Source organism: Eumetopias jubatus, unplaced genomic scaffold (genome assembly GCF_037043125.1).
Source record: "Eumetopias jubatus isolate StellerSeaLion01/CBP00866 unplaced genomic scaffold, mEumJub1_p1.0 scaffold_10, whole genome shotgun sequence".
NCBI classification, from domain to species: Eukaryota; Metazoa; Chordata; class Mammalia; order Carnivora; family Otariidae; genus Eumetopias; species Eumetopias jubatus.
In genome coordinates this window covers 16,774,472-16,791,039 of record NW_028274816.1, presented here as the reverse complement: position 1 = coordinate 16,791,039, position 16,568 = coordinate 16,774,472, and the positions used below count along the sequence as shown (strand labels likewise).

Here is a 16,568-nt window from a genome sequence, read left to right as displayed (position 1 = left end):
CTCTTGTTCATGAAAAAAAGCTCTTGGAACCCTAGAAATAGCGGGGAATTTAATCTGATAAAGGGTTGCTACAAGAAAACAAAAAACAAACATAGCAAATATGACTAAAAGAATGAAAACTTTCTCCCTGAAATTGCAAATGAGATAAGGTTGTCTACTATTACTACTTTATTCAATTATATTGAAGGTTTTAGCCAGTAGAGTAAGATACAAGAAGTAAAAGTGAAAATATTGGAAAAAGAGAAATAAATTGTCACTCATCACAGACAACATGATTGATAGAATGCATAAAAATTAAAAAGAAATCTACAGTTGAACTTTTAAAAGTTTACATGATTAGGGTTCTAAAGTAATCAGATTTTATTTTCTAGCAATAGAGAAAAAAATACTACTTACAATAGTAAAAAGACTTCAACTGAAGTAACAGAATCTAAAGAATGATGTGAAAGACCTTTGAACAGAAACCTACAAAACATTAGCGAGAGAAATTACAGAAGTTGTGTCTCCAAAGAGAGTGAAAAATCAAGCCACACAGTGGGAAAAGGTCTGGTGATACCCCATGTAGCAAAGGACTCATATTGATAACATATAATGTGCATATCAGTTAGAAAAACAAACAACCCCATTACAAAATGGCAAGAACCTGAACAGCGACTTCACAGAAGAGGATATCCAAGTAGACATATTTACCATCATAGTTTCTTAGCATCAAATCATCAAGATATTGCAAATTAGGACCTAAGTGAAATACAGTTGTGTATCTCTACAATGGCTAAAATTAAAAATGAATAATAAATAACTGGCTTTACCAAGTGGTGTTCAAGGCTTGCAGTGGCCTGAACTTTTACACATTGCTGCTCAGAGTGTAAAGTGGTACATCCACATTAGAAAAATATTTGGACACCTACACTAAAATTGAAAGAATGTATATCCGATCATCTTTCACTTTATTCCTAAGTATACAATATAGCTCACTTCATTTATTTATGTACCAAAAGATATACACAAAATATTTATAGTAGTACTTTTCCAACAGCCTGAAACTGAAATACCCAAATGTCCACCAGTAAGAGAAAAATAAGTTGTGGTATATTTATTCAATCAAATTATAAAATCCCATAAAACAATGGGAAAAATGAACTAGGGTTGTATACAACTAATCATTTCACAATATTATATAGAGATAAAGAGGCCAGTGTGTATAATATATTAATTCAATTTTTATAACATTCTGAAGAAGGTAATTTAATGTCATATTAAGTAAGAGAAGAGGTTACCCTAAGAGTCATAATGAGTGGTATGGGGTACATAAAAGGCTTTTGAGGAGCTGGTTATGCCGGATGTGTTGATCTGAATGGTGGTTACAGGGGTTTGTTTAGGTTATAAAATTATACTGGAATAAAACCTTAAGATTTATATGCCTCATTGTTTGCATAGGTGACTTCAAGTACGAAAGTTGACCCCACACCAGAAACTTAAGGGAGTCACCCCAGGTTTTTTTTTTAATATGGCTATTATGTTTTTATATATAAATTCACTAATAGAAAATTTCATGTTAATGGAAACATCAAACCTTTTTAAATACTGTTTATTGGTTTATTTGGTCATATTGTTTGAGGAGAGATTCATACTGAAAATATTCTACTCAGGATTATGTTTTCTAAGTATTATGTTTTAATAATGTTTGTTTCTGTTTGTTTCCTTATTTGTTGGTCACATTGCCCTGGATTCACACATTTCAGCTTTACCACTTCTTAGCTTTGAGTACATATGGACAAGATAGCTGGAGTCTATGTAATATACCCTTATTTTAGACTCATTGGATGTTCAAGAATGGACACTTCTTTACTACATACTAAGATATTTCAGTTATACAGACTGATTTCATATTTACATTTGAGAGAAAGTATCTTCACAGTACCCAACAAAACCCCAAAAGACGGTACATAACAGATCAGGCAACAAATGCTGGGAAGTTGACAGTATTAGTTTTCTTCTCTAATAGAGTGTATTTGGTCCTGTGTGCATGCACGTATGTATGCATGTCTATGTATTGGGGCACACTGTTGTTTTAAGCTGGTCCTGAATGAACATTTAAACGGAATATTGGATACATGTTTACATTAATCCCTCTGTAAGTATGAGTCTCCCTAATTAAGATTTGAATATATAAGGGATTTAAACTGAATTGCACTGTCAAAGTTACTTCAAGATATTCAGTTCCAATAATCTTGAATCAATCCTATCTGAAATAATTAGAAAAGAAAAACCACTGAGGATTCGGTAATAGAGGCGTAATGCAATTTTGTTGGCAGAGTAGAATGAGAGATTTTTGCAAAGATTTAGATTATCAAAGAGGACATGGGAGTTAGAAACTCAACACAGAATTTTATTTCCTTATCTGTTACAGTTGGGAGAAAGAGGAGTTGTGTAAGAAAGCTAGAAACGTGTATTTAGGGCTGTTATCAGAAAAAGTCAGTATTTGAATCACAAATTGGGCAAAAACAATACACAGTAGAATGGAGCAGCACATGTCAAACAAAACAAACTAAAAATCACACATGCATACACACATACGTGCAAAAACAAAAGCATATAGACAACAGAGGAAACCGAATTTGTAAGCCTCAACAATTAAATGTAATATTTTCTAATAGATGCTAATAAAATGGAAAATGTAATAGCTCTCTCCTCATTAGTATTGATTTTTCATTTATAAACAGTCATAGATGTTTTCTCTATTTAGAATGTGACTGGTAAAGTTTTACAGTTAATAAAAATACAGAATTCAAGAGGTTCAAAAAGTTAGTGCTCATGTCAATGGCTTGAAAACTTTTTTCCCACGGCATCAAAACTGTACAAGCATAAATTACTTAGTTTTAAGGGCCTCACCTCCTGATCTGAGGAAAAGGATAATGAGGGTTGCTGCAGACAGGCAGGAAGGGGGGGAGTGGAGAACTTGCCACGTGATTATGCAGGACTCTACAATTTCCAGGTTCACAAAAGAGTAATGTAATAAGGGAGCTGCACATTTTTCTCCCCATTTGGAGAGCATTTGAAAATACTGTAGCCAGGTAGCATGCATTTTAGCTGTTAGTTAGGAAAACCAGACCAAGGTCAGTGAGGACTTGAGCCAAAGTCACCCTTAGGAGTCAATTTCTCCAGGGAGTTTAAGCCATTTTGAAATATGTCTAAGTCCACAACTTTCTCAGGGAGAGAGAGCACTTCTCTCCCTTTCTTGAGAGCACTACTATTTAGGTAATAGAAGAGTATGATTTATGGGCTTTATTTATTTGATACTAAAGCCCCTATCTGACTGAAGTCCCAATTTAATTCTAAACTACTCTGTAAATATGACAGATTTTTAAGGAGTAAAATAGAATGCCTCCTCTTCATAGTTTGGCTTACTTAAATTTTCACAATACTACGACAAAAAATTATAAAAATTCTGGTGGTTAACTGCTCCCATGATGCATTTTATTTTTTTTTAAGATTTTATTTATTTATTTGAGAGAGAGAATGAGAGAGAGAGAGCACGAGAGGGAAGAGGGTCAGAGGGAGAAGCAGACTCCCTGCTGAGCAGGGAGCCCGATGCGGGACTCGATCCTGGGACTCCAGGATCATGACCTGAGCCGAAGGCAGTCGCCTAACCAACTGAGCCACCCAGGTGCCCCACCCATGATGCATTTTAGAAGGCGGAAATTTCTTGGTATATATTGGAGGGGGTCAAAAGACTGTCTGAACCAATACTGTTGCCATGACAGTGAAAGGGTAGCACGTGAGAATATTGTCAAGAGAAAAACCTAATATCCCCAGGAGCATTTTTACCCTGCTGGTATCCACTGGTTAATTATATTCTAAGTTGTTCCTATTTACTAACCTATGGATTGGTAAACCATCCACTAGCAATTTAGAAATTATCGTATCATTGATGGGCATAATAGATCTCAAAAAGTTTTATCTTTAGCCACGAGAAAGCCGAAATCTGCTACTGAAATTATTTTCCAAGACTTTCTTTCAACATTCTCATCAGTTTTGTTTTAAATTTCCTAACTTGCTATCTTTTTATCACAGATTCAGTTCCTATTTCTATTTTATAAACCTTCATTCCTCTCCTCCTTATTCAATTATAAATTCTCCTATTTTGCATTCCCCTGTTGACTGTAATTTACTGCTCGTGGCTTCCACCCTTCTCCTTGTAGAAGACTCAAGAATTACTTATTGAGCCCCACCAGTATATCTAAATTTGTCAAATCATTTTTTTCTCTTACAGTCTGAAAAGGAGAGGCTGTTTATTTCAATCGATGCCTGCAAAAACAGCTCATGGAAACTAGTTAGAAGCAAATTCCCAAGTAACTTAGACTTGGCAGTATTCCACTACCTTTGATTATGAAAGGGCAAAATTAATGGGCAATTCATGAGGCTCTCTGACAGAGAGGTGACAGGAAGTCACTACAATTCAAATGGTAGAAGTCAAGGAGTTGTTTACACTAGGTGCCATTTCATTTTTTTCCCCCCTCCCATCGTATGTGAAAAGAGTCTCACTTATGTGGCCAACTGAAACAGGCTTTTCCTTCCAGGCCACTGTGTTGCATCTCTTGTGTTTAGAAAATTCATCTTTAATGAATGCTAATCAAGTTTCTAATTATAATATCTTTATATTTAATGTTTGTGTATCAGATGAAAGGCAAACATTTTGGGGCCAGTCACAAAGGACATGAATAATTTCCTCAGAAGCTTATCTAATTAATTTTATTGCTCCTATATCTTTAAAATTTGAACTGCCATCATTTCATTAGTTTAGATAAAAGTGAATCTTCACTTAAATATGACATGTGCAATTTCAATCATGCATGTTCATCTAATGTAGATAATGGTAACACATTTGGGGGTATTTGGGGGACATGAGGCACTAGTTTTCTTATTTCATTGTTTTTCTCCCAGTTTTAACAGTTTCAAGAAATAATATATTTCTGAGATACTCATATACTTAGGAAAACGAGATAAAATCAACCCTAACTTTTCTTGCCTGTCTGCTTTATGCTAACATTTTAAAAATTGTAAATTTCATCAAGAATATTTTAATGGCTTGACCATGATCATATGATATAGCCCATACTCAGTATGTAACAGAAGACTGTTCCTGATTTGGCCTCAACTTTGTGTCCTGGCGTCACCACCAACCGCTTCTCTGGATGCTCTCACTACTGGGGCTACTGATTTATTGTGATGGCATCCTCTCTGGGCTTCTGGGCCTTTTCAAATGTGGCTAACTCTGTCTGAAAGATGTGTCCACCTTTCTTTACCTAGGGTACTTGTATTCATTATTTAAAACTAATTCAAAGGTCATTTCCTTGTTTAAATCTTTCCTGTGACTATAGGACAATGTCTGTCTCCTGTGACCTTCTGCAGCATTTTGTAAAGGAGTATTTTGTAGGACGGATGAAGGTGTAAACTAACCATTATAATGTATCTGCTAGGGTACTGTGGATTCCTTGCTTATAGCTTTGCTTAGTAACTGGGAATACAAATGAAATTATTTACTGGATAACTAAAGAGTGATCAAAGAATAAATGAATGAATGACAAAAGGGTGTTATCAAACATCTCACGAGGGAATTATGAGCTTTTTAAACCTCCTTGAGCTTTTATATTATATATTGAAAAATGAATTCAAAGAAGCATGTACAAGTAAATTTCACATATCCTTGTTTTTTTACGACAGGAACTGGTGTGGGAGAGTATCATCCTATTCAGTCACAAATGTCCTAGCTTTTGGGAAGAGGGAATATCGTGGCTTAAATGGTGCCCCCCACCCCCAAAAAATATGTCCAGGTCCTATCCCCAGAAACCTATGAATGTGCTATTTGGAAAAAGGGTATTTGTAGATATAATTAAATTATAGATTATAAAATGAGATCATCCTAGATTACTGGGGTAGGCCCTAGATATAGTAACGACTGTTTTTATTAGAGATAGAAAAGTAGAAGACATGGTAAGAGGAAGAAATATCCCTGTGAAGACTGAGGCAGAGACTGGAGTTCTTCAGTCACAGATAAAGAAGTCCTTGGCTCTTCAGATGGTCTCCACCAACTATCAACAACCTCCACTATTTTGAGATCATCACTGGGCTTCAACTTTATCACATTCCTTTAAAAGGCAAATAGTTCTTTCTGAAAGATTCAGAGCTCTCTGCTTGATGTTTCACCCTCCTGCCCATCCCCAGACCAAATGACTAAGCCATGGCTCTGAAGCTTCTTTCCTAGTGACATTCTGCTTTAGGAGTGGAGGGTCCTGTCTTTGGGGGGAGGGGGGAATAGCCTTGAGTCTTTTTGGTTCACTTCTCTGGGCATGAAACCTCTCCTTATGAACCATGGCAAGATAGATCAGGACCCAGGATTCTTAGGGATGCCTTGTCCGATGTAGAACTGTGTCGCATGATCAGGGACTTGGTGGAAGAATGCAAGCCCCACCTGCATTGCCCAAAACTTAGTCTCAGCAACAGGGATCTGAGCAGGATGAGAAATGCTAACATCCGGCCCCTCCTGGGTGTAGAGTCCTTGACTAGCAGCTTCGGGGAGAGGGAGCCCTGTGTTCTTGGTTCGGTCAGTGCAGAGGGTATTTCTCATCTTCCTGACCTCTAAGAGGAGGAGGAGTAATCAAGTGTTGGTTCAAATACCACAGATTGTCGTACCAACGTTTTGTAGATTTTCTTGAATAAATGCTTTTATTTGCTATATGCCCTTAGGACTTTTCCCAAAGACTGTAATTTAAAATATGTACCTTTTTTTTTTTAACCAATTTTTCCAGGAAATGGGATGGGGTTGCTCCTCCTGCTGACATGCCACAAGTCAAAAAGTAACAACAACAACAAAAACAACATAAAAAAATAAAACCCGAATTGTTTGTTAAAAAGACTTTTGGGAAGAGATGTAGTTTGGACTGCATTTTAAAGGATAACAAGGAATTCAACAGTTACAAAGATAAGGGATGATGTTACATTGTTAGTTAGGCTTAACTGTCCAGTATGTTTTATGTAACCACTAAGGCTACAGAAATTCTGTCTTGTCATAATCCACTAGCATATCCTTTTTCAGTGCCAGGATATACAGTTTAGGTTTTATTTCTTTTATTTTAATCAGACATACTGTAAACTACTAAATTAAAAAGAAATACCTAAAAATATATACAATTCAACTATCTTTGTAAGAAATTAATTTAGTAAATTTGGGCAATTATTAAATAAATGTAAAAAATACACCAAATTTCAGTAAACATAATACACAACATACACACCATTACGTTCTTTACAGTTATGAGCGGTAGATTGCAAATTGAGTTCTGAGTTTTCCACAGGCCAAAACAAAGAAGAAAACATTTTTTAAAGATTTTATTTGAGAGAGAGAGAGAGAAAGAGAGATCACAAGCAGGGGGAAGGGGTAGAGGGAGAGGCAGAACCTGCATAGAGCAGGAAGCCTGATGTGGGACTCGATCCCAGGACCTTGGAATCATGACCTGAGCTGAAGGCAGAGGCTTAACTGACTGAGCCACCCAGATGCCCCACAAAGAAGAAAATATTATCATTTCTGAAATGCCCACTGTCCATTAAATTACAAGATATTATTTACTTGTGGAAGTGCTAAGACAAATTAAGTGTAACTGGAAGAACCTTCTGTCATTCATGATCTTCTAACAGGATGAAGTGACAGATTCCCATCCCACATTACAAAAAAATAATCATAATGATGCTATTCCAAGGTTCTTAGTCCTGGAATAGTTAAATACCACCTTATCCCTGACACTACATATAAGAAAAGGTATACTACTTTAATGTTTAGAGCCCAATAAGCAGCTCATGCAGCTTTTATCTTTTCTGCTGGAGTCTTACCACCTGTTGGCCATCTAGATGTAAGAGATAATTATCATTTTTTTTTGCAATGCTGAGATCAGGAAAAGAGAAAAGAACACAGGCTTTAGCGTAATCATCCCTTGCCAAAATGGTGAAAAAAATCTGTGTATGCATGTTTGCCTGTCAGGTGTGTGTGCAGCATAAGAGGGAAAACAAAGGGTATCAGTTGGTAGACTTGACCCAATCAACCATTGCCCATGAATCTGACTCAACAAGGTTAGCATTTTCTTCCCTTTCCAAGGAACAAAATCATGTTTAAGAATAGCTTTTCCTTGTAATTTACAGTTTTCAAAGACTGTGCACTTATTTTTCACTGTCTATACTGTATATGTAGTTTATTAAGCCTATGTTGATGGTTGGCTGTTTGTTAACTGAAGGGTAGAGAAATGGAAGACAAAAACGTAACAGAAGGCTCCTGTGATCCTTTATATACACAAGAGTTGGTTTAGGATATGGAAGAGAAAACGAATGTTACATAAATAATTTATCAATAGTTTGTAGAATTGAGATACAGAGAATTATAAAATAAAATTAATCAGTTAAAGGGACTCTGCTTGGGGAAAATAGTACCATGAGGAAAAAAAAAATGGAATTTAAATTGTTCAGTCTCTCAGGGAGGCAATTTTTTAGTGCAGTTTTGAGAATGTTAAGGATATATCCATTTTGGCATTTGATATTTGGACTCAAACTTCAAATAGTGGTCATTCATAAGTATTTTTAAGAAACCTGTATGTATTCTTGAAGAAGTGGCAATGATTAGTTACCTTAAACAAATATATTTTGTTTTGAACTTCATCAATATTATACTATACAAAGGTCTCATGTCTGGGATGCCAAAGCTACATCTGGGTTTTTTTTTTTTTTTTTTAATCATGTTATGTTAATCACCATACATTACATCGTTAGTTTTGATGTAGTGTTCCATGATTCATTGTTTGCGTGTAACACCCAGTGCTCCATGCAGTACGTGCCCTCTTTAATACCCATCACCAGGCTAACCCATCCCTCACCCCCTCCCCTCTAGAACCCTCAGTTTGTTTTTCAGAGTTCATAGTCTCTCATGGTTCATCTCCCCCTCCGATTTCACCCCCTTCATTTTTACCCTCCTGTTATCTCCTATTTTTAACCATTCTGGAAACAAAGTTCTTCAGTTTCAGTTTTCTCTGGAATAAAAGGAGGTTAAGTCACTTGTTCAGGATCACATAGGGAGTAGAAGGCAAAGCTGGGGCCCCAAATATTGCTGTTTAGTGCGAACACTGTATTCCCTTTTACTCTCTAGCAGCTGCTATATTCAGCTCACGGCCAGGCTAGAGAAGAGGTAAATCTTTAAGGATATAATTGTACTCTATTTCAAATACCTTGTACCTTCTTTATCCACATTATACAAGTGGATAAAGCATAAAATTTAAGTTCCTTGTCTTAGGATCGTGTCATTTTTTTAAAACTTCCCTTTCCATCGAAACCAGAGAGGTCCATGGTTCCTCTCTGAATGAGGAGCAAATTCATTTATTAGAGGTAAGATAGTAAAAGAAAAGGGATTTATCAGGTAAGACATTTAAGGCCACTGGCTTGATTTGGGGGAAGTGAGGTTATGTTCCATGACTGAGGTGGTAGGAATTCCACAGGGTAATCTTCATCCATCCATAGTTAATCAAATTAGAATACTGGAGAGTAGCCATGCTAGTTAACTAAATTCAAATCTTGTAGCATTGCCAGTGGGTCTAACTAACTATAAACCTATAACACGGCTATGATTATTTAGTGTGTGCTTTAGACATATTTTCCTATTTCACAAAAAAAAAATGTGTGTGAAGGGTTTAGAGCTCTAAATTTAATCAGTTATCACAAAGATCACTTTAATACATCAAATGCAAGTCTGTTTCTTCATATTCAAAAGCCACACACTTGCTCCCCTCTTGGCTTACATATAAATATTCAGTGCCACAGAAACAAATAAATAATTGGCCATCACCAATGCATTCTATATAATTTACAAGAGATCAAAAGATTGTTACATGGTACAAACTGTATTGCATATATTACAAATGAAAAATCATCACATGGCTGAAGTCAACAGTGTATTGGTGCACCAGATTTGTGTGTGTGTGTGTGTGTGTGTAACTTTTAAAATTTAAGGATGTAAGGATTAAGGATTATGTATTAAATTCTCTGCTGTTGGAATTGACCTGGAAAGATGAGAAGATTAATATCTGTTTACACTGATGAAAATCTTATGAAAATGACAGTATTAAAATGACTTATCCAAAAAGATCCCAAGGTCAATTTTTGATTAAAAGAAAAAAAACAGAGTTCACAAAAGGTATGGTTCCCCATCTTTAATATTATCTTTATCATTGTTAAGAAAACTCGACAAGTGATTTGGTTCTGGCCTTTTCCTGCGTTTTTCATGTTCACCTTTAATATATGGCCAAATACAGTAATAGCACAAAAATGACTTGTGTTCTACCCAAGATAAACAAAGATAAATCTTTATTGCATAGGGAATTTTTTCTCTTGTATAATGGATTTTATAATTAAAATTAAAAGCTTTCTTCATCAAGGAAACCTCTAAGTTTTTCAGAGATGGTCTTCACCAAGCTAAGCTCCAGCAAACGGTGTTTGAAATCATAATTTATACTTTAAGCAGTCAAGCACGTGTTTTTCCCCCCCTATTGAATGGTCAGATTCCATCATCCCTATGTTGAAAACGCCCTAATTAAGGGAAGTTGAAACAGACACACATGCTTTCAAGAAGAAAGTTGAGTTGCACGTTAAAAATGAAGTACCCTCAATGCTGATGTTATTTTTTTTCCCATAGGGAACCACAGTCAGATATCACGAGTGCCTGTTGCTATTAAAGTGCTGGATGTCAATGACAACGCCCCTGAATTCGCATCCGAATATGAGGCATTTTTATGTGAAAATGGAAAACCCGGCCAAGTAAATATCTCCATGTTGTTAATGCTGAATATGTTTGTATACAACGGTCTCATACTTGATTAACCTGCATTCTAGTGAGCATCTTATCATTTATGGTCTGCAAAGTCACAGGCAGGAAAAATCCAAATGGGAACGGAGAAGGAGCTTCCCCCCCCCCCGCCTTTTGGAGAGGTTGATTCCCTCTACTCAGGACCAAATGGGCTCCTCAAGTGAACACCCTGCTTGCCATGAACCCAGAGCCAAATAACTATCTTAAAATATCTTGGGCTATGGCTAAAACAGGGAGATCTTCGAGAGATGGGGACAAAATTTTAACCTTCTTATGATAAGAGAAAAGCTCATGGGGAGGACATATTTGTTTCATGGCAACCATAAGAACAACACCTAAGAGTGGAAGCCAGGAAGACCAGTGGTAGAAAGTGAATTTTGCAATCTGTAAAAATGTAGATCTATTTAGAGAAACATAGGATGAACAACGTGGTTTAGAGGTGTAAGTGAAGCATCTGAAATTGTGTATTTATGAAAAATTTTTTTTTAGCTAGTCTAATGTAGCATAGATAGGGACAATGAAGGTAGACAAAAAATAGAGAAATAGGAAGGAAAAAGGAGGAAGGGAGGAAGAGAAAAGAACAAAAAAAGAAAACCTGCTCTACTCTGAATGTCAAAATGGAAATAGTCTATGTAAAGTTCTAAAAAACACAAATGTAATAGATTTATTTTAACAAGGTGCCAAAGTACTGTATGTTTAAGAAATTTATCGTTTTTCAACTTCCTAATTTATTTCTGGATGGTGACATTTTAATTTAAATAAACAGCAGCTGACAGCATGACACTGGAGTTGTTAATCCAACTATTCTTGGGCCTCATGTGGGTGTTAGGAATTAAACTTACTATTTGCCGAGTAGCTTACCTGACAAGAGTCAGATTTTTTTTTCACCTACAGAAAGGAATAGCACCGTAGCCCTATACTTTTAATTATTACAAAAGATCAATGTGTAACCCTCCTGTGAAACCGTGGACATTTTCCCCTAGACTACTCTCCTGTATCAGAAGGATTAGCGTCATTTTCATTTCCCAGAATAAGACACAAATACATGCGTGCACACACACCCCAAATTAAATTCTAGCATTGAAACCAATTTCAAACACCCAAGGTGTTGTAAATATTATCAAAATATTCACTTTTAGCAGTGATATGCTCTTAAAAATATTCTAACATTAACCTAAATGTTTCCTAATTTCATCATGTAGAATTGGCCTCTATCATATCTTTTGGACACTCTCATTTATAATCTTTTGAGGGTAGAGTGTGTGTGTATATGGCAGTAATTATCATTTGGCTAAGTTGGCAGATCGAGTTGGCAGAGTTTGATCAAAATTTGCACAGGTTAGTTTCAAGGATATGGTTTGTGTGGGCCAGATTATTCCTGGAGTGAGGTAGACTTCTAAGCCAGACGTTTTTGATCACACAGAATCTGTCAAATACTTTAGAATTAAAAAAAAAAATTTCATGCAAAGAAAAAGCAAAACTCATCACACAAGTTCAAAGAGTCAATGGCATTGATATTTCAAAAATCCCACATTGGCTTCACTTGTGATATTGACATATGCATGCCTTTGGACCTCCAGGAATCTGGAGGTTTACCATGTGGATTTTGACTGTTTCCAAGGTTTTAATGATTCCTCAGCAGTTCTTATCCTCAGAAAAAAAAATGAATTGTTTCATCATCTTTCCTCTGCGAAATCAAAATAAAAAAAAAGCAGTTGATTCTTTGTTTTATGATTTTTGCATATCAAAATGAATGACTCATTCTGTGAAGAAATGTTTATGTTGTGTATCTGTCCACTGCCACTACCTTATCCTCAAGTGAATCTGTTTAGGTATGTTTATCAGAGTTCATATTTACATAGAGATCAGATTTTTGACTGTTCACATAAGCTTTGGACATACGACTGACTGGTTGATACACATGAAGTTGTTCAAACAACTCCTGAATTCCTTGCATCTTTTGTGCTAGTCAGAACTCATATGTGATTCATTACAGTCATTCCTAGTTCACTCTTAATGGCTCAAGGATCTCATTTTTATATTTACCATTTTCCAAAATTCATATTTGTTATCGACATCAAATAGTGTTTATGTAAGTGCAACACAGATGCACTTTCAGTCATCTCTCATAACACCACCAAACCACTTAACTCACTTTGAAATCAGAATATTCATTATGAGGTGATCACACACTCATGAAAAATGTCAACAACAGCATGGGCACTAAATTCATAGTTATATCAGCATTTTCAACCATTAATGTCTGCTTTAAAACAGCCTCAGGGAAAGGAATTAGGGGACTCTGAAATGTCTGCCTTGCCTGGAAGGTATGGATTTAAGGCTGAACTCAAAGGGGATCAGCTGCCTGAGAAATGAGGCAGCTGGAGATCATTAGTAATAATCAAGGGCAAGCGACTAAAAAACTCAGTCTGTGATAACCTAGACTGAGAACACCTCTAGAAAGAGGTTTTTAAAACATCGCACAAAACGAAAACCACTATCAACATCAACATAGAGAATTCTACTGTGCTTGACTAGTCTTTTCCAATGAACTGACTCATTTAACCCAAGAATCAAATATTAAATAAAAATTTTAACAAGGAAGGAAGGATGCCACTTTCCTCTTCTCTATACATAGACCCCTGGTATGTGATGCATCTGTGCTTAAATTGTCATAGGTTCACTTTGAAAGTAGAATTGGAATTCCTATCTGCTTCTCCCACCTTTTCATTATTATAAAGTGAAAGATGATATCTTCTGGAATTTTTTAAGACAGCAACAACCACCCATCACAGAAATAACTCATAGTCCATATTATACAAAAATCAGTGTGAATCGCTTTTCACTAGAATCATTTTAAATAATCCCTCCATTACATAAGTAAATGTTAATATGGTATTTGCTATTGCTAGTTACTTCTATGGAAAAAAAAATTTCCCCAATAGGTAATTTATCTCAAGTCAAAAGTTTTAAGATATCTCTAGCCTCCAATTCAATCACAGCATGATATAATCATCTACAGATTCCTCGACCCTCAGTTTAACAGGAGTAAGAAAAGACTCTTTCCACTGACTCCTCTCTAATGGCCAAGACAGAAATCAGAAATGACGTTAAGGATTAAAGATTTCAAAATCAGAAAGCAAAATATGTAACTGACAGTTCACGGGTCTAACAGGTTTGGGTTAGTCAGTAAATGTTTATTAAGCACAAACTATGTACCAGGACTTGATGAGGTACTGGGGATTTAGTGGCAAACACCACCCTAAACAACAGTCTTTTTCCCTTCTAGAGTTTTCTCTCTGGCAAACACGTAATAAAATTAGAAATGATAGAATTGCAAGAACATACCTCAAATCCTCTGGGCAGAAAGGAGGCTGAAGAGCTGAAGGGAAATGGAGCTCTCTTACTGAAAAGACCTCTTAATATAGGACCTGTTCCACCAGAGACAGGAAACATCTATCAAGAGCTGAAAAGGAGTCAGCTGGGGATAAACCAGGTTCTCTCTGAAGAGAATGGTAATCTGGCTGGACGGGTGGAGGAACAGGTAACAGCTGTGGAGAAACCAGTATCTTCCTTCCTTATGCTTGACATAGCGCACTCAGAACCAAACATGAAAGACATATAGAGAACTTCAGTGACCAGCGTTGGCCAGAGGGCCTTCCATAACTCTATTTTACCTCTTGTCCCCTTAATAGGGTCTTTCTAGGATTTTGTTTCAGATGCTAACCCCTTGCTTACCATACATACATAATTAGGATTATTTGCTCCAGATGCTTCAATGATGCAAAGACTACACTGAAAATGTTGTAATTCCAGGTGTGAGTCAAGGTCTCTTATTTAGTCCCAGAGAATATTTTATTGTTTGAGAACTAGCTAGATGACAGACTGCTTCAACTCTTTTTTCCTTCAGGAAGGAACTTCCCCTTTTACTATAAATAAATCCAGTGGCATATAAATAAAGCTTCATCACCCTCTATAGAAGCTGAGGCTTGCTATTTGGCATCTAGTTAATTATGTTTGGGCTGAAAAAAAAAATGCTCTGGTTTACTTCTTTTAATCCTTTTTGTCACTGACCAATACTGTAACAGTATGATGCTTGCTTATCCTAGGAATATCATAGGTCCAAAAAAAAAAAACGAAGAAAGAAAATAACATATTTCTAAATATGTATCTAGCCAATGCTTGGCATGTAATGCATATTCACAAAATTTTAGAATCACAGTCCTAATTCATTTCATTCAGCAGTGACAAATATTTCAATAACTAGTTTCTCTGATATTACCATGGAAACCCTTGTTTTACTCACAGACACAGTGCACAAACTAACCTCTTCAAATGAAAAATCATTTACTTAATTGAACAGTATTTCTTGTGCATCTATAAGATGCTAAGTATTGTAATATGACCTGGGGAAACAATGTAAAAAGGACAAAACATGTTCTCTCTAATGGAACTTAATGAGAAAAAGGGCTTATAGAAAAAAAGGTAGAATGAATCCATAATATAATTTCAGTTTTGAAAACTGGATTGAAGGAAACATTAGCACAACTGGACAGAGGGGAATGAAGAAAAAGCAGAGAATTACTTTATATAGTGTTGTCAGAGAAAGTTACTCTTCAAGTGGGTATCATTTGAACTGAAAATGGAAAAAAAAATGGGAAAGGGCTAGGCATTCAAGGCCTGGAAGCAAGAGCCTTCTAGCCAACAGGATAAGCTTTTGCAAAGACTCTGAAGGGAGAAAGACCTTGGTTTGTTTAAAGAATTGAAGACCTCTGTGGCTAAGTGTAATAATGAGAAGAATTCAATAAGTAAGACTGAGACTGGACGAAAAGGGTCTCACTTTGAATAAAATGTACAAACACGCACACGCGCAGTTAAGCAGCAGAAACAGAAGGCTGTAATTGCAAAAGATGGAGGTAGCCTGGACTAAGGTGGTAGCAGGGGACATGGAGATAAGTAATTGTGAAAGCTGTATGCTTACATGAACAACATAATATAGATAGATGTCCAACATACAGACAACATCACCACTCCGCAGGCGTGGGGCTGCAACCACATTTTACAGATAAGGGGGCTGAGGCTAAAAAAGGGTGAGGGGTTTCCCCAAGGCCATGAAAAGTGGCACAGATGGGTTTCCCATGTCCTTGCACTTTCTAGGATTTCTCGGTGCTTCCCAAGGAAGCCGACTTTGAGATTCCATTGCCTCTGTGAGACACTTCTTAGAAATAAGATTCTGATCAAGAGTGAGCATTTTTCAAAAGGGAAAAAAGTCAGGTCCTCTGACCAATAAAGACACTTTATCCACAAGCATTCCACAAACTCTCCAGTGAAAAAAATAAAGCTCAGGGAGAAAAGTCAAAATAATTATCTGTTGATAAATACCAGCAATGAATGAGTTCGCTACTTTACTTATTTTTAAAAATTTCTGTTTGTCTTTTTCTAATAAATGTGAAACAGTGAATTGAAAATATGGCATTTTGTAATACTCATGAAACAATAAATTTAGGAGATTTAATTTTAACTTCCCTGCCAGCAGGCATCTTTCAGGATCTATCTGCATACACAAGAGGGAGGATTGATTTTTAAGACAGATGAAATTGATGACCTCAACAAAATGCATAAAGTATTATTTTCATTTTTGGGGGTGGAGTAAGGAGATGGTAAATTAGTG

The 16,568-nt window shown here is 36.2% G+C and overlaps 1 protein-coding gene across 1 annotated transcript in view; it reads left to right on the top strand.

Moving 5' to 3' along the window:
* The window catches only part of CDH8 (cadherin 8), a 334,233-nt gene that overhangs the window by 260,771 nt on the left and 56,894 nt on the right, over nucleotides 1-16,568 (top strand). The window contains exon 8 of the mRNA XM_028095485.2: nucleotides 10,727-10,848. Coding sequence (XP_027951286.2) covers nucleotides 10,727-10,848 — 122 coding nt within the window. The remainder of the gene's footprint in view (nucleotides 1-10,726; nucleotides 10,849-16,568) is intronic.